The sequence below is a fragment of the Phyllobates terribilis genome, unplaced genomic scaffold (genome assembly GCF_046119375.1).
Source record: "Phyllobates terribilis strain yellow unplaced genomic scaffold, ASM4611937v1 Scaffold_3__8_contigs__length_932513732, whole genome shotgun sequence".
Lineage (NCBI taxonomy): Eukaryota > Metazoa > Chordata > Amphibia > Anura > Dendrobatidae > Phyllobates > Phyllobates terribilis.
This window is the reverse complement of record NW_027362763.1, coordinates 914438590-914464136: the sequence shown is the minus strand read 5'-3', so window position 1 is coordinate 914464136 and position 25547 is coordinate 914438590. Positions and strand designations below refer to the sequence as shown.

Sequence of the window (25547 nt, the reverse complement as noted above, 5' to 3'; positions counted from 1 at the left end):
CCCAAACTAAATCAAAGGGTGAAGAGTTGGCAACAGGGTACCGGATCCCAAGCTGGCAGAGGCTACAGCACACCTTAGCCAGGAACCGGAGGCCGTGGGCAGAATCTGCCACAGCCACCCACTATATCCACCCGGAAGGCAGACCACGCATAGGGTCAGGGAACCCAGAGACAAGGGTTCGCCAACAAGAGGCCCGAGGGAGCCGGACATAGGTGGATCCCTGGTGGGGAAGGCCAGAGACGAGGACAGGACAGAAAGGGAGCTCAGAACCACGCTCCAGAACTACTTGGGGGTTGGCCGAGTCCAGGACCTGGTGGACGCAGCACGGCTCGGGTGGTCACTCAAGGCCGGAGTGACCGGTACAAGAACAGCAGTAAGTAAAGAACCCTGAACTGCACAACCCGACTCTGACTCTCATTACCATCTTCCCTGCACTTCCACAACCACCATCCTCTGCACCTGACCCCCTGAGGCTATACCCCTCCCGTTGGGGGTTATACTACCTGGGCTGCACAAACACCATCAGCCTCAGCGGACCCTGCTGCAGCGGCGGCCGTAGTGACCGCAATTCAACGGGTGGCGTAGTCGACATAAAGAACTTTAGTAACATCAGTAAGGACTGCCACACACTGAGCTTGACACCCTGGGCACGGACCGGGTCACAGCCACTCGGAGACTACAACCCCCATCTGATCCGGCTCCGGGTATCCCCAACAACACTGGCCCAGGGGGCGCGTCAACTTTGGCGTAGTCGGCAGGATAACGTGCCCGCAACAACCGGGTTCTGCGTGCCTGAAGAAAAGTTCATCGTTACCTTAAAAAGAAGTCTCCTGCCGGTTCCGGAGGGTCCCCGCCATCGGGCCCCATCACAGGTCGTTTCCCGCCGGTTGTCCGCCATTTGCAGCTTTTTCCCGCCATTTCCGAAGATTTCCCGCCTTGGAAGAGCGGACGCCATTATGGGCGTGCCAGAGGGTGGCAAGAGGCCACCTCCCATCGTGGGCCAGGTCGAAGAATGGCGCCAAAAGCGGAAACCGCGCCCACCAACAGAGACTGTGATGCTGGAAGTGTCCATCAGCGTGAGAGAACTGCCCCTGGAACTGACAATCATAAAGTTGCCCCGGGACCACCCTCAATGTGGGCGGAGACAGAAGAAGAGAACAAAGATGGGTGTCGCCTGGAGCAGTCTGGAGAGAGCGCACCCGGAGACAAGACGTCTGGAAGAGAGTCCAGAGAAAGCACACCCGGAGATGGAGGGAGAGCCAGGCAGCACCGACCCAGTGGTCAGGAGCCTGATGCGGGCCGCCACTCCAGGCAGCACCGACCCAGTGGTCAGGAGCCTGTTGCAGGTCGCCACTCCAGAAGGCCTGCTGGAGATCCTAACACAGCTCCCCCGAGACCGGGAGTGTGCACAGACTGCGCTGGAGGGCCTCGCACAGAGGTTGGCCCGGGTGCAGCGAGAGACGTTGGCGGAGTGGAGCCGAGAGATGGCCCAGCAGACCGAGACCCGTCAGCGGAGCACGCCACCCGAGACGAGGAGACAGACCGCCTCTGAGGATGGCGCAGGAGGACTGAAGGCCGGAGACGGCGCCGAGAAGGGAGCCGAACGAATGGAGGCAGGTAAAGGGGACGTCACTACCCCGAGCCGGGAAACCGCGCGCCTGCCCCAGCTCCCCGTCGCAGAGCCCGAAGTACCCCCTGCCGTGCCCGTCGCTGCAACGTCACCGCCGCAGACTAGGCCTCAAACGGAAGCCGCGACCCCTGTGACGTCACACGCCTCGACCCCGAGCGTGGCCAAGCAGGAAGTACCATCGGCCTGGTCGCAAGGCCTAGTACCCCCGGGCGCCGCAATACCAACAGCGCCCCCTACCTCCGCGGAGCCCCCGGCCTGGTCGCAGGGCCAAGTAACACAGGGCGCCGCCGTTCTTACGGTGCCCTTTACTTTCAAGGTGCCCCAGGCCTGGTCGCAAGGCCTGGTTAACCCGGGCGCCGCTACCACCACGGCGCCCATAACACCTACAGTACCGCACCTGGGTGAGGACCTATTCGCCCAGCATACGTGCCCGGATGGGCAGCCCTTGATATGGCCACCGGAGTTTCACCATCCCCGACTCCGGAAAGAGAGACCCCTAGACGAACCCCTGATCCCGGCTCCAAAGCCCATGAAGAGGATCTCGCCCCCGCTAGAAGAGACCCAGTTTGAGTGGGATCCCACCGGAGAAGACCTCATGGGGTTCACTCAGGAGACTCGGGCAGCCGCAGCGGAGCGTGCAGAGTGCTGCCGCCAGCAGCTCGAGGTCTTTGAGAGGGAGCGGAGAGAGAGGCGGGTCCGGGAACAACAAGCCCAAATAAGGAGCGCGGAGCAGAAGAGCCGGACCAGGAGAGACCCCCGTGCAGCGCATGGTCCCCGTACCATCGGGACTGTGATAAAGTTCAATCTGCAGCATGGGTGGGGTTTCATCAGGGATCACCGCACCCCAGGCGACGTCTTCGTGACCAGGAGAGACGTTGAGTCCCACCTACCGGAGGGACACAGAGGTCGTGACCTGTATGTAGGGGACGAGGTCACCTTCACCCGGCACAAGTGTGCCAAAGGACCCTACGCCCTCCATGTGCATCGCCTGACGGAGGAGGAGCTGCGGTGTGAGGAGGAGCAAGAGGACCCGGACGGGTCTGAAACTGAAACTGTCCACAAAGAAAGAGCAGGAGGACGCCGTCGTTGAGTACGGTAGTGAAGAGACTGTATAAAGTTACCCGTTAGGGTATATGCCATGCTGCTAATTTAAATATGGTCCCCGTTGGGACAAGTGTGAACTGTTCCAGTGTGTCCCATTTCCCCACTGACCGAGGACTGAGAGCGGTCATCCCTTTCCTAATACCTGGCCGAGGACTGAGAGCGGCCATATCCCTTTGTATATAGTTGCGCTTCCTAAAGCGCCCCCTACCGGTTTTATAGGAAACCGTGTTTCTTCAAGAGACTGTCGCACTTTACCCGGTCACAAGTTGCACCGTGACCGGAGGTACCAGAAGACAAGAATGTTTTTATGAAAAGTTTATATGAAAAGTTTATGCTGATATATATGATGTTTTATATGTTTTATATGTTTATGTTTATGAAAAAAAATTGTATGTTTTGGATGTTGTTTATATCTTACAGCCCGAGGACGTGCTGTGATTTACCAGGGGGGAATGTAGCACCCTGAGGATTCGGCTGCTACAGGGGTATTGCACCTCAACCCAGAGGTGTGATATTCCACTCCCGGGTAAGGATGGAGTATGGAACTGAGCTCAGTTAGCTGCATGCACTACACACATCCCATTTCCGGAGGACAGACCAATGGTACTCCCACTTAATAATGTGCAGGTACGACCGAGTCTGTCCTTGGCTGGAGTGGGAGGGGGGTGGAAAATCCCAGTAGTGTAGGGGCAGATAGGGGGAGCAGCCTGGGTAAAGTTAGGAGCTCATTGGGTGCTGGTCACCTGAGCTCACACATAGAGGGAGTATTTAAGGTGGGCACCATCTAAGATCAGGGTCAGTCTGTGAGAAGTCAGTCAGTCAGTAAGTCTTTGCAGAGGAGTGGAGGAAAGCAGAGGAGCAGAGCAGCCCCAGAGCCAAGAGTGAGAGAGGAGAAAGAAAGACCCAGAGGGGGAGAAAGAAGGAACTCCAAGAACCCAAACTAAATCAAAGGGTGAATAGTTGGCAACAGGGTACCGGATCCCAAGCTGGCAGAGGCTACAGCACACCTTAGCCAGGAACCGGAGGCCGTGGGCAGAATCTGCCACGGCCACCCACTATATCCACCCAGAGACAAGGGTTCGCCAACAAGAGGCCCGAGGGAGCCGGACATAGGTGGATCCCTGGTGGGGAAGGCCAGAGACGAGGACAGGACAGAAAGGGAGCTCAGAACCACGCTCCAGAACTACTTGGGGGTTGGCCGAGTCCAGGACCTGGTGGACGCAGCACGGCTCGGGTGGTCACTCAAGGCCGGAGTGACCGGTACAAGAACAGCAGTAAGTAAAGAACCCTGAACTGCACAACCCGACTCTGACTTTCATTACCATCTTCCCTGCACTTCCACAACCACCATCCTCTGCACCTGACCCCCTGAGGCTATACCCCTCCCGTTGGGGGTTATACTACCTGGGCTGCACAAACACCATCAGCCTCAGCGGACCCTGCTGCAGCGGCGGCCGTAGTGACCGCAATTCAACGGGTGGCGTAGTCGACATAAAGAACTTTAGTAACATCAGTAAGGACTGCCACACACTGAGCTTGACACCCTGGGCACGGACCGGGTCACAGCCACTCGGAGACTACAACCCCCATCTGATCCGGCTCCGGGTAAGCCCCAACAACACTGGCCCAGGGGGCGCGTCACATGCAAAAACGCTTGACAAACGCTTCTACCTGGCGGGAAAAACGCATTTAAAATCTGCATGCGTTTTTCCTGCCAGGGAGAAGCGGAAAAATATGCAGCATTTCTGCATCGTGGGCACATAGCCATAAACACATTTGAAACACAAAAATACATATAAACAGACATATCACACAATGATATCTGCACACACTGACACATCACTCACCGTCCCCCTGCTTGGCTCCAGTCGTCCAGCTCCTCTATGGTGGTAAGAAGTAGTGCAGGGCACACTGCATGACGTCACGCTAGCAGACACTGCCGCGCACAAGGCCGTGTCTTCTAGCTGTGATGCACGATATGCAGATATGCGCACAGACACATGCACACGTACATATCTTAAAAACACATAAAACTGTCCTGTCCAGCAGCTCCTCAGGCATGTCTCAGTGCAGGGCCGCCGGCATGTCACAGACATGGCCCTGGACCATCAGAGGGGCCCACTCGCCGTTGGGGCCTGGGCTGCTTCTACAGCATCTGTGTAGGACCTCTGGCGCTGCTTGATTGCCGGCACTTCACCTGACATGGCCAGCGGTCCTGCACAGAGGAAGCAGACCGGGCCACGACAGCGAGTGAGCCCCTCTGATGGTCCACAAATACATAGATATAGATACATACACACATATATACATACATACATATATATATATATATATCTATAACACACACACACTGCACATAGACTTACCCTTTCTGTACATGATGCAGGTTCTTCAATCTTCTCTGTGGGGCAGCCTCCCCTTCTCTTGGGGCCCGACTGCAGAGCTCTGGTGTAATTGCAGGGCAGGAGGGGGAGAGCGGAGAGGTAACATTCAGACCCGGGTAGGGGGCAGGGAGAGCAGTGGCCATGCTGTAAGCTGGCTCTGTGCTCTACTGGAGGCCGGAGCAGGTGGGCGGAGCCTCCTCTCCTGCACTTACACAGTCAGCAGCTGGTGAGTCATCCTCGCAGCTCCGCCGGACACAGCAGAGCAGATTCCATCTTCCGACTCCCGGGCCCTCCTGTCACACATTATAATGAGGTCAATCCGGCCACAGGCCCTGGGCCCCATGGCAGTCTCGGGCCCCGGGCGGTAGCCCGGATTGACCTCATTATAATCCGCCTATGATTGTGAGCCTGTAAAAGTGGCTTAATACCTCTGACCACGTTGTTGACAGCAGTGACCTGGGGGTCAGAAATGCTTCCAGGGGCGATCCCCATGCTGTCCCCATGTCATTTGAGCACTGTCACTATCGTTTTGGGCACTTTTTAGGCTTTCTACAGACTGCCGGGGGAGCCGCCGCAAAAATGTTCGGGTCTCCCATATACTAACATTGGGCTCGTTGCTCGGGTCGAGCACCCGAGTATCACAGTGAGCTCGGCCCGAGCTTCGAGCACCCGAGCATTTTAGTGCTCGCTCAACACTACTGAACATACATTTCAGTAGGCCAACATTTTGGATTTTAAAAACATTTTTCAGGCTGTTATAAAGTATTCTAATTTACTGAGATAATGACTTTTGTGTTTTCATTGGCTGCAAGCTATAATCATCAACATTAACAGAAATAAACACTTGAAATAGATCACTCTGTTTGTAATGACTATATAATATGAGTTTCACTTTTTGTATTGAAGAACTGAAATAAATTAACTTTTTGATGATATATATTCTAATTTAATGAGAAGCACTTGCAGTGTTATTTTTTGTCACTAACTCACATGGTTGCAGAGGGTAATCGTACCAGAAATTTAACCCAGACTCTTCATTTGCCATGTTCTGGACACCATTTTAGCCACAGAAAGCAACATACAAAGTTGATAGGACACACAGTGATAGTGACATGAAAAATGCATGGTTGTCATCAAGACCAAGACGATGCATGCATCATTTATTAAATGTATGATTAATCAGGTTTGGCGTGTACCACAGGTTTAGACAGGTGTATTCATACTAGGCTACTGCACAGGAAAATTAATTTGTTCTCCTGGAGATACATGCATTGTCAGAATGGCCTGCCTGATCAATCACAAAAGTCTATATGCCCTAATTTGAATTCCAAAAGATTCGCTCATCTCTAGAAGGCATGCTTATAGCTCTGTTTTGTATTAATCCATATTAAGGCTGTCATAGTGGCACAGATTATATATGGAAACGTTCTCTATAATCAGTTTTTTCTAGGGAAGAATAACACCATACATGCTGCTCAGGCTAGAACTTAATTGCAGCACACGGAAATCTTTTGTACATGCTCCATACACACAACTTGGCATTATGCACGAGTCCAAACTCTAGATTTCACTATCATTTTTCTTTAAACCTAAATGATATGGAATGATAATGGACAAATGATTATACTTGGCCTTATGTAATTGCTTTTTGATAAGGCATTGCATAGACTTGGATTTTATTTTAATGCAATCACAGAAGAAAAATATATAGAAGTAAAACATACAGTGTATGGAGAAAATAATTTGGGCAGACATCTGTTTCCTTGCTATTTGGTCACAGTTATAGAGAGTTCATTTCCAGCTACTGCAGATGGAAACTGGAACAGATCCAGATGTCTGTGCATAATACATTGGTTGAGAAAGAATATTGTTAAAATACATGTTGCTCCAAAACTAACTTGAGAAAGAACATTGTGTTACATATAGATTATGTGGCCTAAGGATATCAGCACCCGTTATCAAGGTGTGCAGAATTATTAAGCAGCTTTTTTTCCTCAGGCAAAATGCACCAATAAAAGAGATTTTATTGACTGTGAAATGTCAAAAATAGTTAAAAGTCTTATAGAGGGAGGCAGCACTCTTGATATTGTTAATATATTGGGGTGTGATCACCGAACCATCAAAAGGCTCGCTGCAAATAGTCAACGGGGTTGCAAAAAACATGTGTAAAAATATGCACATTAACTGCCAAAGATTTTGAGAAGCATCAAACCACATGTGACCAAGAACTTGTTATTAGTGTTGAGCCACCCCCGTAGTGTTCGAGTTCGGTTCGGTTCGTCGAACACCCGTGTGTTCGCCGAACTGTTCGTCGAACTGTTCGTCGAACACCTTCGAACACCGTTAAAACCAATGGCAGGCAAACAAAAACACATAGAAACACATAGAAAACACCTTCAAAGGTGTCCAAAAGCTGACAAACTGCTCAGAAGACACAACTAACACATGGAAAAGTGACAAGTACATATAGTCATGCGAAAAGAAAAGAGGTGGAGGAGTAAAAGGAGGGGGAGACACAGATATAGGCATGTCATGCCCTTCTAAAATCCAAAAAGTGAGAAGCCGAGACGGCCAGTCCGCTCCTGCCCGTGCCACCTCCGTGTCGCCGGGTTTGTGCCAGAGCCGCGGTGAACCCTGACGGCCAGCCCCCCTCTCCCAATACTGGTGCCTGTCCGCTGGTGGGTCGAGAGAGCCCCCCTGTGGTGGAGGCAGCTCTAAGCTTTTTAATTTAAATTGTCCCTCTAATTTGAATGAATACACTTTAAATCCATTTACAAGGGTCTATTGGAGGGCAAGTCTCATGCCAGCAGCCGCGTAATTCCAGCTCCAGTAGCGTCCACTAAAGCTGCTGCAGTTAAAAAGCTTTTATAAGGATCGAGCTCGGCTGTCCACCGCAAGGCATCCTAGTGCCAGTCCCAGCCCCTATGCCTTGGGGTGCCTCCTGATGCTCTTCACTAAGTATCCCGTGGTCCCGAAGCATTTCCTTTGAAAAAATTAAGTGTCCAAACTACAGGTGGTGTAGCTTGCTTAACAGCCGGGATAATCCGCTGACTAGCAGACACTGCTACTAGGCACAAAGTATTTCCTGGGCTAGATGCAGTTAAAAATTTGTAAGTAGATACTCTCGTTGGATGCTGAGAAAGCATTCCATAGAGTCTCCTGGCACGCCATATATGATTCTCTTAAAAAGCTTGGGGTAGGGGTCTAGGGGACCCTTTTATAGCCAAAATCACGGCCCTGTATCGCAATACGTCACCTAGGCTGAAGATAAATGGAACTGTAGCACCGAGGGCTCGGTTGCTACAGATGTATTGCACCTCACCCAGAGGTGTGATATCTCACTCTCAGATAAGGATGGAGTGTGGATCAGGACCCGACACCTGCATGCATTACACCACATTGCCGTGGGGCAGGGCGACCAATATGCCCCTGAGATGGGCACGACAGTCCCTGTCCCTGGCTGGAGTGGGGGGAGGGAACACTGAGGAAGGGGAACCCTGCAGTGCAGGAGCAGGGAGGAAGCAGTTCCTGGGTGCATTGAGAAGGGAGTATAAAAGGTGGGCACCATCTTAGTTCAGTGCAGAGAAGTCTGAGCAGAAGTGGCAGGGAGCAGGGGCTCTGCATGAGCTCTGCTCCGGAGGCGGGCCTAGTAACAGAGGCCCAGGCCTGCAAGAGGGAGAAGGAAGGAAGAGGAGCGGAGAAGGCTCCAGGAACGAGGAATGAAGGGATCCCAGGGGTGCGGACGGGCGAGTCGCCACCGCACGCCCGAATCCACCTGCGTGGAGGGGTCAGGCCAAAGGGGGAGACCGGTCCCCGAACTAGTGGAGTCAGGAAACGACCCTCAGCTAGAAACCGGAGGCTCTGACATTTTATGTGGCGCAGCCCCTTGCTCCACCCGCTAGGAAGGCACCACATAGGGTCAGGGAAACTGGCGCCAAGTTTACCAAGAGGAGGCCCGAGGCAGCCGGACAGAAGTGTTGGTAAGAAAGGCCAGACAAAGGACACACAAAGGGGGTCCTGTGAAGCGCTCCAAAGTTATCTGGGAGTTGTCTGAGCCCCTCACCTGGTGAGCACAGTACGACGTGGGCAGCCGTTACCTGCAGACGTGGTCTGGATAATAAGAACTGTGAGTAAAGGCCCTGAACTGCATCACTGACTCCGTGTCGTTACTGCTGCTGCCCTGCACCATCACCCCCATCCTCCGCATACACTGCCCTGAGGCTATACTCCTCCCGTGGAGAGTTATGCTACGCTCTGCTGCACCCACAACACCAGCCTTAGCGGTCTGCCCTGTAGCGGCGGTTCACTCTGACCGCAATCCACGGGTGGCGTAGTCGGACATTTAAACATCAAAACCACATAAATAGTTCCGCCACTGGTTTGACCGCCCTGAGCCACGGAACCGGATCGCCGCCACGAAGACTACAACCACCAGCATCCACCAAAAAGGGTCCGGCTCCGGGTGTCCCAAGGCCCAGGGGGTGCGTCAGAACATTTTCATCACCTTTCACAATCACCAATGGGACAAGGCAGGGATGTCCTCTGTCCCCTCTCTTATACATCCTAGTGACGGAGCACCTGCTCTCATCAATTCGCCATAACCCCAATATTAGGTGGATTGAGGTGGGAGGCACCGAGTACAAGTGCTCTCTATTTGCTGATGATGTCCTAGTATATATCACTCAATCACATATATCCATCCCTGCTGTTATGGCTGAAATAGATCACTTTGTTACATGGTAAAATTTTAAAATCAATGCAGCGAAGTCTGAGGCCCTCGATGTCTCCCTCCCTAAATCCATATAGGATTCCATCCAGTCCAACTTTCCCTTTGCCTGGCCCTCACAGGGTATCAAATACTTAGGAATTCCTATTCATAGAGACCTCTCCCATCTATGTTATCTTAATTTTGGGCCCTTTATTGAACAATTCCATACAGACCACGGTTGGCAAGTTAGAACTGTGAGATTCACTACGTGAACCACTGGTGTTTTGTGGAAAAGCACATGTACACCGCGTTCCAAATTATTATGCAAAAAGTGTTTAGGAGTGATAAGGGAAGAATTTGTTTGTTTGTCAGTTAAACTCATTGATGGTGATGTGTGTCAGGGCTCTTTATATCACTGTAAGCAATTGCAGACACCTGTGCTAATTAGTTTGGCAGGTGTGTCCAATGAAAGGCAAGACTACTTAAGAAGGCTCTCTCACATTATTAAGCAGCCTACATTTTCTGCCAAAATGGGAAAGAAAAAGGATGTGTTGGCTGCTGAGAAGCAACAAATTGTGGAGTGTTTAGGTCAAGGCATGACTACAATCAACATTGTGCGATAATCAGGATGAAGTGTCTTGGCAATCAAGAAGTATGTAGCTGATTCACAGTACACACGTGTGCGTGCTGATAAGGGCAAATTGAGGACTCTTTCCTACAGGCAATTACGTCAGGTTGAAACAGCAGCGGCAAAAAAGCCTTGTCATAGCAGCAGACAAGTTTTTGAAGCTGCTTGTGCCTCCAACGTCCCCCGAACAACAAGATGCAGGGTCCTTCAGAGGTTTGCAGCTGTGCATATGCCATCCTGTCGACCTCCTCTATCCACTTCACACAAGCAGAAACGGCTCCAGTGGGCCAAACATTACATGAAGACTGATTTCAAAACTGTTTTGTTCACGGATGAGTGCCGTGCAGCGCTCGATGGTCCAGATGAACGGAGTGGAGGATGGCTGGTTGATGGACACCCCACGCAAACACGGCTACAGCGCCAACAAGGAGGAGGTGGAGTAATGTTTTGGGCTGGAATCATGGGGAGAGAGATTGTCGGCCCCTTTAGCATCCCTGAAGGCGCTAAAGATGAACTCCATAATGTATGTGGATTTTCTCAAACAGCACTTCCTGCCATGGTTCAAGAAGAAGAACCGTGTATTTCACAGCAAGATCATTTTTCTGCATGATAATGCACCATCTCATGCTGCACATAAAACATCTGCATCTCTGGCTGATATGGGCATAAAAGGGGACAAACTTATGGTGTGACCCCCATGCTCCCCTGACCTCTACCCCATTCAGAACCTTTGGAGCATCATTAAAAGGAGTGTCTATGATGGCGGGAGGCAGTTCACATCTAAGCAACAGCTCTGGGAGGGTATTCTGTCCTCATGCAAAACAATTGAAGCAGAAACCATCCAAAACCTGACAAATTCAATGGACGAGAGAGTTCAGAAGCTCCTTTCGAACAAGGGGTCCTATGTGAAAATGTAACATCACCTAGAATAAAGTTTTGAGTTGAAAACTGTTTGATTTCAGTTTCTAACAACCTGCTAATGCTTATAATTTCAAAAATGACCATTTTTTTGGTCTTTATTAAAATGAAAAGGTTGATCGAAAAGTTTGGGGGATCTAAGAGTGTGGCAACCCAGTAGTCATGATTACTTCGAATTCTGACAATATGAGGGTCATGCTGCAGGTAGTGCAGCAAGAAGGCACTTATGTGTCTTGCGCATCTCGGAGCCCCAAAATTATTTTCCGGGCTAGATGCAGCTAAAAATTATTTTTAATTTTAAATCTGGTGAAGCTTATTATAGATGGCCTAATAGGATCAGTGCTGCACACTGCTACAAAGCCCAAATTATTTTCCAGTCAAGATACAGATAAACATGATTAGTAATTTGAAAGCTTAAAACGGTTGGTAGGGTGATTTTAACCAATCATCAAGCTTTTACTCTCCCCAGGATGACACAGGGGTAGAAAAGTCGTTTCGGATCCATGATTTGTTCATCTTTATGAACGTGAGTCTGTCTACATTATCAGTGGAGAGCCGCGTGCGCTTATCTGTCAGCACACCACCAGCAGCGCTGAACACACGTTCAGACAGAACGCTGGCTGCGGGGCATGACAAGATCTCCAAGGCGTAAGTGGCTAGCTCCGGCCATTTATCCAGATTGGAAGCCCAAAAAGAGCAAGGGTCCAGTGACACAGTCGTGGCTTCAATGTTTACTTGGAGATACTCCTGTACCATCGTCTCTAGGCGTTGACTATGTGTCAGACTTCTTGTCTCCTGTGGCCTTGCAAAGGATGGGCTAAAAAAGTGGTGAAATGATTCCGCAAAATTGATGTTACCAGCAGATACTGTGGTTCTGTTACGGTTTGAGTGCTGAACACTTGACGGTCCCACGGTTGGCAAGTTGGAACTGTGAGATTCACTACGTGCACCACTGGTATTTTGTGGAAAAGCACATGTAAGATTCTGCAACAGTCTCTGCTGATACTCCTGCATGCGTGCATCCCTTTCTATGGCAGGAATAATTTCTGCAAATTTACTTTTGTACCGGGGATCTAACAGTGTGGCAACCCAGTAGTCAGGATTATTTCTAATTCTCACAATTCGAGGGTCATGTTGCAGGTAGTGCAGCAAGAAGGCACTCATGTGTGTTGCGCATCCAGGAGCACCAAGTCCCTGTTGTGTTGGTGGCGAGGTAGCAATCATGCTTCCTTCCTCTGTCCTCTCCCCCCAACCTCGCACAACAGAAATGTGATCAAGGTCTCCCTCATCTGATGAGTCTTCCATCAGTTCGTCCTCCACTTCTTCCTGGGCTCCTGCACCTTCCTCACTAGCTTGGCTGCTACCATGCGCCCTGGTAAAATCATCTCCCCCACCCTCACATGCCTGCCGCCTTGGTGCTGCCGACCGTCTGGACCTTGCAGATGTTAGCCCTTCCGCATACAACTCCTCCTCCTCTACTTCCTCCACCTCCTCTTGTGCCACCACCTGACTCCGAATTCTGTTTAACATGTGCTCCAGCATGTAAATCACCGGAATAGTCATGCTGATAATGGCATCGTCAGCACTAAACATCTTCGTCGCCATTTCAAAACTGTGCAGAAGGGTGCATAGGTCCCTGATCTGAGACCACTCCTCCAGCGTGATTTGCCCCACCTCTGAATCTCGTTGGCCCAGGCTATACGTCAGAACGTATTGCACCAGGGCTTGTCGGTGCTGCCACAGTCGCTGCAACATGTGCAGAGTTGAATTCCACCGGGTAGGCACATCGCATTTTAGCCGGTGAAGTGGCAGGCCCAACGACTTCTGTAGAGATGTAAGTCGCTGAGCTGCGGGATGCGAACGGCGGAAGTGAGCACACAGCGACCGTGCCCTCTGCAGAAGGCCATCTAGTCTGGGATAGTGGGCTAAAAATTGCTGGACAACCAGGTTCAACACGTGAGCCATACAAGGCACGTGTGTGACATTGCCCCGGCGAAGGGCCGCACCCAGGTTTGCAGCATTGTCGCACACGGCCTTCCCTGGTTTCAGGTCCAGTGGAGACAACCATTCATGAAATTGGTTCTCCAGAGCTGACCACAACTCCTCAGCTGTGTGACTCACATTTCCCAGACATTTCAATGTAAAAACCGCCTGATGACGTTGAGCCCTACTGCCAGCATAGTAAGGAGGTGTGCAGGATCCCTTCTGCGCAGTTAGAAAGCTTGTGGCATGACCAGACAGGCTTTGGGTGCAGGTGGAAGACCGAGAGGAGGTTGAGGAGGCAGAAGCAGTGGAGGAAAAATGACATAAAGAGGATTGACGCACAACTCGTGGGGACGGCAAGACTGTCACCATAGTTACCCAGTGCCCAGTCAGCGACATGTAACGCCCCTGTCCATGCCTACTCGTCCAAGTGTCTGTGGTGAAATGCACCCTGTCACACACAGAGTTTCTCAAAGAAGCGGTGATGTTGTGTGCGACATGCTGGTGGAGCGCAGGCACACCTTTCTTTGAGAAGTAGTGCCGACTGGGCATCTGGTACTGGGGCACTGCGACGGACATAAGGTCTCGAAAATCCTCTGTGTCCACCAGGCGGAAAGGCAGCATTTCTGTAGCCAAGAGCTTGCAGATGGTGAAATTCAACCTCTTAGCTTTCTCATGGCTAGGAGGAAATGGTCTTTTACTTGTCCACATCTGAGGGACCGAGGGCTGGCTATTGTGCTTAGACGGGGTTGATAAGGGTGTCCCCGGCAAACTGCCGGTCTGTGAGGAAGATGCAGGCGGACATGTTAGGTTGCCTTGATCCAAAGGTGGTGCTATCGATGTCGGACAGCGCTCAAGACCAGCTGGTGTTACCACCTCCAAAGAAAATGATGACCTGCCAATCACGCTGGCTGTTGCGGGTAAAGAGGTGGCAGGTCTGCGCCCCAAAACAGGTGTGACTGCTGTCCCCCCAGTCACAGAGGATGAAGAGGCCGCGGATGCACAAGATATGGCAGACGGTGGTTGGCCCGGCCGGCTAGACCGCATTGTAGCACACTGAGCTTCCCACTGCAACTTATGCTTCATGTCCATGTGCCAGTTCATGCATGAAGTACTCAAACTATGTATTTTTTGGCCTCTACTTAGCTTTTGCTGACAAATGTTACAGATAACACGAGTTGGGTCATCTTTATCGATCTGAAAAAATGCCCAGGCTATGCAAGGCTTAGCACCCATGCGACCTGAAGAGCCACCACGACTTGTGGTGAGAGGCAGAGTTGTGTTTGAGGATGCAGTTGTTGACGTGCTTCCAGTACTATGTCTCTGTCCAGGAAGGCGCAACCTGACCTCGTCGTCACTAGCATCTTCCTCCACCTCCTCTGCTGACCTCATCTCTTGGCTGACTGTGGGTTGACAGTAAGTGGGATCTCCGACCTCATCATCATCACCCTGTGCGTTATCACACCCGTCGTCCTCAGAGCCAACCTGTTCCTGCCCTGACAAAAAACTAAAGTTGTCGCTCCAATCAGGTATTTGAGTCTTATCATCGTCTTCCTCATTGTCTCCACCAACAGGAGTTACAGTTTGGGAATGAGGGTCTACATTATGGTCAGAACCTTCTGCGTCTGGTCCTGGATCCGACTCATAAAGATTCTGGGCATCAGTGCAGATCATTTCCTCGTCTGGATTCACAGAAGCGCTGGAGTCGACCTCTGATTCCCAGGCTATAGTATGAGTAAACAGCTCTGCAGACTCAACCATCTGTTCTACCTCATACTCAGACGGGCAGCTGGAGATTTGGGAGCTGTGAGGAAGCAAGTGCGATTTGGGTGACACCTTTGAGGACTGGAGTATTTGTGATGTTGAAGTTGATGTGGAGGAGAGCCCACTTAAAGGAGCACTTGATATCCGTTGAAGCACCTGCTGTTTTTGTGCCTCATCTGGAATTTGTAGCGATTGGCGTGGCCGTAAGAAAGGGATCTTATCACATTGTCCGCTAAAAGAAGTAGACATTTTAGTTTGGCTGGAAGATGGTCTTTCTTCTGCACCTACCCCACGGACACAACCTTTTTTCCCCTTCCCAACACGCCTATTCCCCTTTCCACCAGCAGCAGGCCTTTTTCCACTCATTTTGGTGGTTAACTAATTCACAACTCTGGAGTTGTTTGCACAAAAAAACAATGGATGGTAACCGAGCAGAGCTGAGTGGCCAAACTGTGGTATTAGGCCAAAACTATTGGCTGGGTTAGATGCAGAAAAAAATTATTTTTAATTTGCAACCTGATGGAGGTCAGTATAGATGGACTAATAGACCAAGTCCCACACACTGCTAGAAGCCCAAATATTTTTTCAGAGCTAGATGCAGAAAAAAATTATATTCAGTTTGCAACCTGATGGAGGTCAGTATAGATGGACTAATAGAATGATGCTATGCCCAAAAGATTTTACTTCACTAGGTGCAGTAAAAAAATTGGTATTCTATACACAGGTGGTATATCTTGCAACACAGATAGGCTACTCCACTGACTAACACACTCTGCAATAGGCCAAAAAGGATTAGCTTTGCTAGATTCAGCCAAATGCTGTGAAAAAAACTTGCACAGCACTGGCACAGACCTGCCTGGCAAAAACTGATAGGAACTGATGTAACCTAGTCCTGAAAAGGACTCCAATTACAATTAGTCTTTACTCCCACAATCTATCTATTTAAGAGCACAGACCTGCCTGATAAAAGTCGTAGGAAATGCTGTAACCTAGTCCTTAAAAGGACTGCAATCACAACTATTCCCTACTCCCAAGCTATCTGTATATTTGTGTGAAAATTGGCTTGAAATTAACAAGGTATAGCGCACACAGCAACAGCGGTGCCGTCTAACACGCAGCTGCAGCAGTGAGAAAATGGTGGCGACGGGGAAAATGGCTTGGTCTTATAGGGCAAGGACATGTGACATACACTGCCAATCACACATGCCCTTGCTTGTGTGAAAAAAAGCACTTCGCTCCGTGTGTGCGCTGCTGATAGGCTGACAGATTGCACCTCCCCACTGCAAATGCGGGAAAGAGAAAAAAAAATGGAGATCTTCATTGTTCCTGCAGAGATCCATCCCCTGCCCCTCCCCCCGCCCCGCTGTACACTCAAACTGCGTATTAACATTAATTTTCATCATTACTGAGAAAAAATCCAGTTATGATTTTGGTGCACGAACAGTTATCGAACATAACCTCGAACAGCCGAATTTTTCTCAAATTGTTCGTGTTCGCCGACCGGCTCGAACACCGCCCAAAACAGCTCGAATTTGAGATTGGCGAACAGTTCGAGTAGAACAACGCTCATCTCTACTTGTTATCTTCCAGTGCTGTCATATTCCAGAACTGCAACCTCCTTAGAGTGCTCAGAATTACAAGGTGTTCAGTGCCCAGAGATATGGCCAAGCTAAGCAAGACACAGAAGTGGAAACATCAAGACTGGGCTAAGAAATATCTGAAGACATATTTTGAAAGTTTTCATGGACAGATGAAATGAAAGAAACTCTTGATGGATCAGATGGATTGGCCCATGCTGGATCAGTAACAGGCACAGACCTCCACTTCGACTCAGACGCCAGTAAGGTGGAGGTGCTATGGACTCATATTATTAAAGAGGAGCTAGTTGGACCATTTTAGGTTGAAGATGGATTCAAAATCAACTCCCAAACTTTCTTGAAGCAGTAGTATAGAAAAAATGTCTGAATCTTTCAAGAAAACCATCATTTTTATGCAGGACAATGTTCCATGGCATGCATCAAGGTACTCCACTGTTTGGCTAGCCACTCAGCTGCCTGAAATCTCCTCAAACAGAGTAGGCAGGTCAATGAAAAAGCCGTGACTAGTGTTGAGCGATACCTTCCGATATCGGGAAATATCGGATCGGATTGGATCGGACCGATACCCAAAAAATTTCGGATATCGCCGATTCCGATACCGGAAACCAATGCAAGTCAATGGGACACAAATATCGGAATTAAAATAAGCCTGGGAAGCTCCGTGGGTATTACCCCCTTCCCAGGCTTCAAACATCTGCCCCAGCCGTCTGTTTAACCTCCTCTAGAGACTAAAATTACGGGGAACCCCACGCCAATTTTTTTTAATAAATCCTTTATTTTAACACTAAATGACAAGTACAGTAATCAACACTATCAGTGTACTTATTATATATGTGACTGACATGTTTCTATCTATCTAATCTATGTGTGAAGCTCTATTCTTTCTATTCTAAATTGTCGGGTACTGCTGCTGAAATGCCGGCCGGCTTTTTTAAAGAGACGGTGCATGAAAACACTATTATTTTTTTAAATAAATCCTTTAATACTAAATGACAATTACAGTAAGCAACACTGTCACTGTACTTCTTATATATGTGACTGACATGTTTCTATCTATCTAATCTATGTGTGATGCTCTATTCTTTCTGTTGTAAATTGTCGGGTACCGGTGTATGCCGCTGCTGAATTGCCGGCTGGCTTTTTTAAAGAGACGGTGCATGAAAACACTATTATTTTTTTTAATAAATCCTTTAACACTAAATGACAAGTACAGTAAGCTGAGCGCTGCCATCCAGCTTGTCATCCTTCAGAGACACTGCAGAGCGTAGGCATTATGGGATCTTCCGATTCCGGTATTCAATATTCTAAAAGTATCGGAACTCAGTATCGGAACTCCGATACCGTGAATATCGGTCGATACCCAATATTTCGGTATCGGAATGCTCAACACTAGCCGTGACCTGTTATTCAAAGACTGGAAGCAGGTGAAGGGATCGGGGAATCACAGACAGTGAGGAGAAGACCAAGTGTACAGTCCAGCCCCTATGCACTGAAATACAATTAGCAGAACATTTCAAATAGTGATTAAAGAAGAACAACAAAGTGGATTTCTTCACAACAGATATCAATTTAATCTTTATTACAGCACCATTGCAGCCATGAATTTGCTTTACATTACAAAATCCTGCTGACAGGTTATCCTTAATGGTTGGTGTTAGTATAGTAAAAATATCTGTGTGATATTATTAATGAGTCACCATTTATGAAAAACAGCCTCCAAATTTATTTTGATATGTGCCGATATTTTAACATTTGGTTGCAAAAAATCATGTTGCATGAAAAGCCTGGTGATGAAAACTATGTCCACATGTGGTGGCCAATGGCCGCACAATTATGAAACAAAATCATGTGGTTATTGGCTTTCGCAGGTGGGCGAAGTTTTGGCTATGCAGCCAACTTCAAGTATTGTTTTACATTTAGGAGCAAGCATAAACATTCAAATTACTTTTTAAAAATGAACTATTGGGGAGGGGAAGGGGTCATAACTAAAATAGTGTTCATTCATTCATTCTCCATTCTGGATTACTCAACATAAATTTAATGGGTTGCAGAATGTACAGTGTGTACACAACTCACAAAAAGTAGATTAGTCTATTAAAAATGTATATTATTCACTTGGTCACCATAAATGTAATGGTTTTAGATACATGCAGGCGGCTGTGATTTTGAGCCACTGGTGTGTGTGCATATATATATATATCATATATATATATATATATATATATATATATATATACATATATATATATATATGCACACACATAAAAGTATGATATATATATCATATGATATATACATCATATTTTTTCGGACAATAAGACGCACCGGACTATAAGACGCACCTAGGTTTTAGAGGAGGAAAATAGAAAAAAAATGTGGTCATGATGCCCTGTTAAGGGGGAGGGGGTCTGCTGCTGACACTGTTATAGGGGTAATGTCCCCCAATTCTGTTAATATCCCCCATCCTGGTATATATGGCTCCCTCCTTCCTGTTATACTTGGCCCTCATGTGCTGTAGTCGGCGGTCACGTGTGCCCGCTATTAAAGACCATGAATATTCACTACAAACCATGGGAGTGGGTTGTGGCGAATATTCATGGTCTCTAATAGCGGGCACAACAGACCCCAGAGCCGCTGCAGGAGCCTCGCTGCGGGTACAGTGTGTGCACTATTAAGGAGAGTGAATGGTCACTTCTCCCCACTTACACAATCCCGGCATGGGGAGCAGTGACTATTCTGGCACTGCATCTCACAGTGTGAGGGCGCATGGCAGTTATGCCATGCGCGGCTCACACAGTGAGATCTCTGTCGGCAGCCGAGCAGGACGCAGCAGTGGTGTAGAGAGGAGGTGAGTATAATTGTTTACTTTTTGTGTGCAGCATGATGTGGATCAGGAGGTGCCAAGCATACCAGGATAGAGGGGTGCCAAGCATGCCAGAAAGAGGGATGAGGGGGGGCCATACATACCAGGATGAGGGATGAAGGGTGCTGCCATACATACCAGGAAGAGGTATGAAGGGCGCCATGCATAACAGGAGCCGCGCTGCAAGTACAGTGTGTGCCTTATTAAAGAAAATGAATATTCACTGCTCCCCACACCCATGGGTGTGGGGAGCAGTGAATATTCATTTTCTTTAGCAGCCGCCACAGTGTAGGATGCAGCATTGGGTTACTGCCTCCTGTGCCCCGCTCCACCAGCGCTGCAGCTCCCCCAACATTTCCCATCACCCACAGCATATATATATATATATATATATATATATATATATGTATCGGACTATAAGACGCACCCCCACTTTCCTCCAAAATTTTGGAGGAAAAAAGTGCATCTTATAGTCCGAAAAATACGGTATATATATGGGGAAAATAATTATTTGAAATTTGATACACTGTCAATTTTGCAAGTTTTCCCACCTACAAAGAATGGAGAGGTCTGTAATTTTTATCGTAGGTACACTTCAACTGTGAGAGACAGAATCTATAAATGAAAAACAGAAAATCAAATTATATGATTTTTTTAACAATTAAATTTCAATTTTATTGCATGAAATAAATATTTCATCACCTTTAATTTTTTCCTTTTATTAGACAGTCTCAGATATGGCTTTTTCTTTGCCACTTTGCCCTGAAGGCCAGCATCCCGGAGTCGCCTCTTCACTGACACTGGCGTTTTGCGTGTACTATTTAATGAAGCTGCTAGTTGAGGAGCTGTGAGGCGTCGATTTCTCAAGCTAGAGACTCTAATGTACTTGTCTTGTTGCTCAGTTGTGCAGTGGGGCCTCCCACTTCTCTTTCTACTCTGGTTAGAGCCTGTTTGTGCTCTCCTCTGAAGGGAGTAGTACACACCGTTGTAGGAAATCTTTAGTTTCTTGGCAATTTTTCACATGGACTAGCCTTCATGTCTAAGAACAAGAATAGACTGTCGAGTTTCACATGAAAGTTCTCTTTTTCTGGCCATTTTGAGAGTTTCATAGAACAAACAAATGTAATTCTCTAGATTCTCAACTAGCTCAAAGGAAGGTCAATTTTTTAGCTTCTCAAATCAGCCAAACCGTTTTCAGCTTGGCTAACATACTTGTGCAAGCGTTTTCTAGGGTTTTCTAAACATCCATTAGCCTTCTTACACAGTTAGCAAACACAATGTACCATTAAAACACTGGAGTGGTGGTTGTTGGAAATGGGCCTCTATTCATCTATGTAGATATTGCAATAAAAACAAGACATTTGAAGCTAGAACAGTCATTTACCACATTAACAATGTATAGAGTGTATTTCTGATTCATTTACTGTTAGCTTCATTGAAAAAATGTGATTTTCTTTCAAAAATAATGAAATTTCTAAATGACCCCAAACTCTTGAACGGTAGTGTATGTATGTATATATATATATATATATATATATATATATATATATATATAAAAATATATTTATATGTACATACACATTGTATTTATAGATGTGGCCAATATTAGGAAAGACAATTCCTTTGAATTACTTGATATAGTTGACTCGCCCCCCTGGGCCATGGGGCACGCGGATCCGGGCGACAGGGAAACGATGGGGGTAGTAGTGGCGGCCCGGTCCCGCGGCTCAGGGTGGTCAGACCAATGGTAGTCTGCTATGTACTGTTGATAATGTCCGACTACGCCACCCGTGGATTGCGGTTATTAGGAATCGCCGCTGCATGCAGACCGCTGGGGCTGATGAGGTGTGCAGCTAGGGTAGTGTGACTCCCCACGGGAAGAGTGCGGCCCCAGGGCAGTATAATGGATGGTGGGAGTGATGGTGGTGAGAGTCCCAGTACCGGTAGTGCTGGAGGCGCAAAGGAGCACACAGACAACAAGTTACAGTCCAGAGTCTTTACTCACAGTTCATGTGCTCCGGGTCACTTCGGCACCGGTAGTGACCGCCCGAGCCGTGCTGCGTCCACCAGGTGTGGCGCTCGGTCAACTCCCAGGCAGTTCAGAAGTATGGCTCAGGACCCCCTTTTGTCCTTTCTCTCGCCTGCCTCACCAGTGACCCACTTTTGTCCAGCTGCCGCGGACCTGTGCGGTTAAACGTGGGCCCCGTCCTCCGCTGTCCTATATGGTGCCTTCCTAGCAGGTTTGATGAGGTGTCGCACCAATAAATGATCACGACGACCGGTCTTTACCTGAGGGTAGTTTCTCCTCCACCAACTTGGGATCCGGTACCCTTAATCTGCCTGACCCTGCACCCTGGATTCTCGTGGGTTCTTAGGGTCCCTTCCACCTTCTTGTTCCTGAGCCCTTCTGTTTCTCTGTCTCTTCTTCTCCTTTTATGTTCCTTCCTGTTCCTTTCTGTTCCTTTCTCTTGGAGCTGGGATGAGACACAATCTCAGCTCCCCTTCACCTCCTCCTCGGCCTCTCACTAGGCCCTCCTGGAGTAGAGCTCCTACAGAGCCTCTACTCCCTGTCTTCTCCTCTCTGGACAGAACGAACCGAACTCCTCCTCGAGCTAAGATGGTGTCCACCTTTTATACCTCCCTCTGACCATGAGCCCAGGTGACCAGCAACCAATGGGCTCCTACCTACGCTCAGGAACCAACCCCTATCTGCCCCTACAGCACTGGGTGTTCCACCCCTCTCCCCACTCCAGTCAGGGACATAGTCGGTCGTGCCTGCACTTCTGTCTAGTGGGAGCACCGTTGAGCTGTCCCTCGGAAATGGTGTGTGTGTGCTGTATGCAGCTAACTGAGCCCTGGTCCAAACTCCATCCTTACCCGGGAGTGGAATATCACACCTCTGGTCTGAGGTGCAATACCCCTGTAGCGTCCGAACCCTCGGGGTGCTACATAGTGACTTGACCAGTTGCCCAAAGTGTGATTGGGCTTGTTAGAGAGTTTTTCTCAGGCAGACAAGCCATTTTCAAAAGGAAGCCGGTTCCTTTAACTTCTGACAATTAGCTGGAACTCTGGAACATGGACAGGGCTTTCCTAATTCGAAAATCTGATTTAAACTGATAAATGTTTTAACATAGCATCAATATTTGAAATCTTATACTAGTTGGTCACACATGGATATCAGTCTGTTTCCTTAGATCTCTTTTACCTTGCTATATTTCACTGACATGTCATATAGAGTAGAGTGAATTAAATACCTTATGTAACTCTCCTCAAAATTGATTACTAAAATAAAACCATCTATGTACTCATTTTATTTCCTGAACAGGATACTTGGTTTACAGTGCATCTTACGATGACTATTTGAAGAATAAATGGTCAACGGGCACTGCAGGAGGCCACAATTTCCCAATTGAAAACTTAAAGCCGAACACAAGGTATGCACCTGGTATTCCCTTGCAGATCTTTTCTGAATGAGTTTGTGTTTATATTTACCTAAGCATTTTCTTAGAACTTCCTAAGGGCTCTTTCACACGGTAGTATCTCCGGTACGAGTGGTGACAGTTTCCACACGTACCGGAGACACTGACACACGTAGACCCATTCAAACGAAAGGGTCTGTGCACATGTCAGTGTGTTTTCATGGACCGTGTGTCCGTGTGCTCCACACGGAAAAAAGTCAGTATTTTTGTGGATACATGGTCCGCAAAAGTGGCTCACGCTGAACACACATGGATGACATCCATGTGTCATCAGTGTGACACGGACCGGCGCTGGGGAATCAACGCTACAGGTAGTGCTGTTCCCAAGTGCCGGTGTTGAATGCTGCCCCCATCATGGGTCCCTGCTGGTGCTGCGATCAGCACCAGCAGGGACAATGATGAGGGTGGTGGTAGTCTTCGACCGCAGTGTCCCTACCTGTAAAAATAAGAATAAAATAATAAAATCCATATACTCACCTCTCCTAGGCATCCCTCACTGTAATTCATGTGACCGCTCAGCAGAGGAGCCGGGGAGAATGAGCCGCTTCGGAGCTACACTCAGTGAGTGACAGGACACCGCTCCTGAGCTGCAGCTCCGGAGCCACTCATTCTCCCCGGCTCCTCTGCAGCAGCAGTCACATGGATTACAGCGGGGGACATCTCCGGACAGGTGAATATATAGAATTTATTATTTTATTCTTATTTTTATAGGTGGGGACACTGCGGGATCAGACACTACCAGGGGTGGATTAAGAGTAGCAAGGGCCCTGGGCAGTTTAGAAGGCGCGGGCCCCCCCCCCACACACCTGATTTATCACGTGACATGTCACATGATCCCCTGTGATAGATCATGTGATAGTTCACGGGAAATTAATTTGGCACAATATTAATTGTGCTGCCTCATCTGAGAGCAGCACAATATTGGGGCAGATACCCTGATTCCAGCGATGTGTCACTTTTTCAGCTGCTTGTTGTCATTTTGAGAAAATCACCGTTTCATCTGCTGCAGATCTAGCAGCTCTCTGAATGCTGCGCTCTGTATAGCCCCACCCACACCACTGATTGGCAGCTTTCTGCCCATGCTCAGTGTACACAGAAATCTACTGATCAGTGATGGGGGTGGGGTCCTACAGAACTTACTAGTCATCTAGTGATAATTACCTTCTGACAAATCAATGATTTTATCAAAACAACACTAAGCAGCCCAGTAAGTGACACATTACTGGAATCAGTGCCTCTAACCCTACATTATGCTGCTCTCAGATTAGGTGGCAAAAACCTGATGACAGATTCCCTTTAAAGGAGCTGTAAACACAAAAAAGTTTGTATTAAAAAAAATACAAGCCATTTGTGAAATTAACTTTTTTTCATTGTTAATTCACATTAGACTGTATCTTCAACACTTTTGTCAGCGGGTCTTATTACAGACTCTGAATAGGGCAGCTCTCTCCCTCTCCCTCAGCAGAAAGTCACAGCATGGTTAAAAAATGGGATCTTTTATGATTTTCTCATAATAAATAAAAAAGGACATGCAAGTCCTCCAAACTATTTTCCGTTTCTCTATAGGGGAGGTCCTAAATCTTTCTTGTTCTTTAGTTGATCACATGTCAAAAAGGCAAAGCATTTACTATGAACTCACCTAAAAAAATATACACTGGGAGAGTAATATCATCATCTGCATGTAAATATTCCTTGACTCTAAGGGCTCGCTCACACTGTCGTATAACACGGCCGAATGCTATGTGATGTTTTATCGGATAGGACTCGGCCCTATGTTATACTATGGGACAGTGCAGATCTGCGATTATCGGCATGAGAAAATAATCTCATTCGATAATCGGACCATGTGCACCCATACAAGTCTATGGGTGCACGTAAAACATTAGACTGAACTCAGATGTCATCCAAGTGCAGTCTGATGAACACTCACAGAGACTATGGAGAAGATGGAGAAAGTAAGTTCTCCATCTTCTCCATATCTGTGCTGCGAGAGAATCGGATCACACTCAGTTGAAGCTCTGACAGAGTTTGAGCCGAGTGTCATTAGCATAATTGGCCGTATTCTCTTGCATGAGAGAATATATGGCTTAGTGAGTGGACCCTAAAACTGAATAGTAGTGACGGACAGGCACCTCACAAGCGGGATCCATGTAGCTCTCAGATGTCATGTAGGTAGGGCTTCATTCCATGGGGTAGGGCTTAATTTCAAGGTATATAAAAAAAATGGACTTCAAATAAAAATTAAATGAACACAAAAAGCACTAATTGAATTATTTTTTTCGTATTTATGTTTGTAGCCCCTTTAAAAACCCTTTGAGGACCAAGGCACATATATGTCCCATAGTTTTAAACTGGAAAAAAATTTGATTGAATAAAATTTAAGGTCCTCGAAGGTTTAAGTAGGTCGTAAATTCATATGAATACTTGCTCATACATTTGCACATGCCAGTAGATGAAGAAGAACAGAATCAAAGATATGACATTAAGT

The 25547-nt window shown here is 47.9% G+C and overlaps 1 protein-coding gene across 1 annotated transcript in view; it reads left to right on the top strand.

Moving 5' to 3' along the window:
- The window catches only part of FNDC1 (fibronectin type III domain containing 1), a 333787-nt gene that overhangs the window by 276574 nt on the left and 31666 nt on the right, over positions 1 to 25547 (top strand). The window contains exon 15 of the mRNA XM_073672788.1: positions 22906 to 23014. Coding sequence (XP_073528889.1) covers positions 22906 to 23014 — 109 coding nt within the window. The remainder of the gene's footprint in view (positions 1 to 22905; positions 23015 to 25547) is intronic.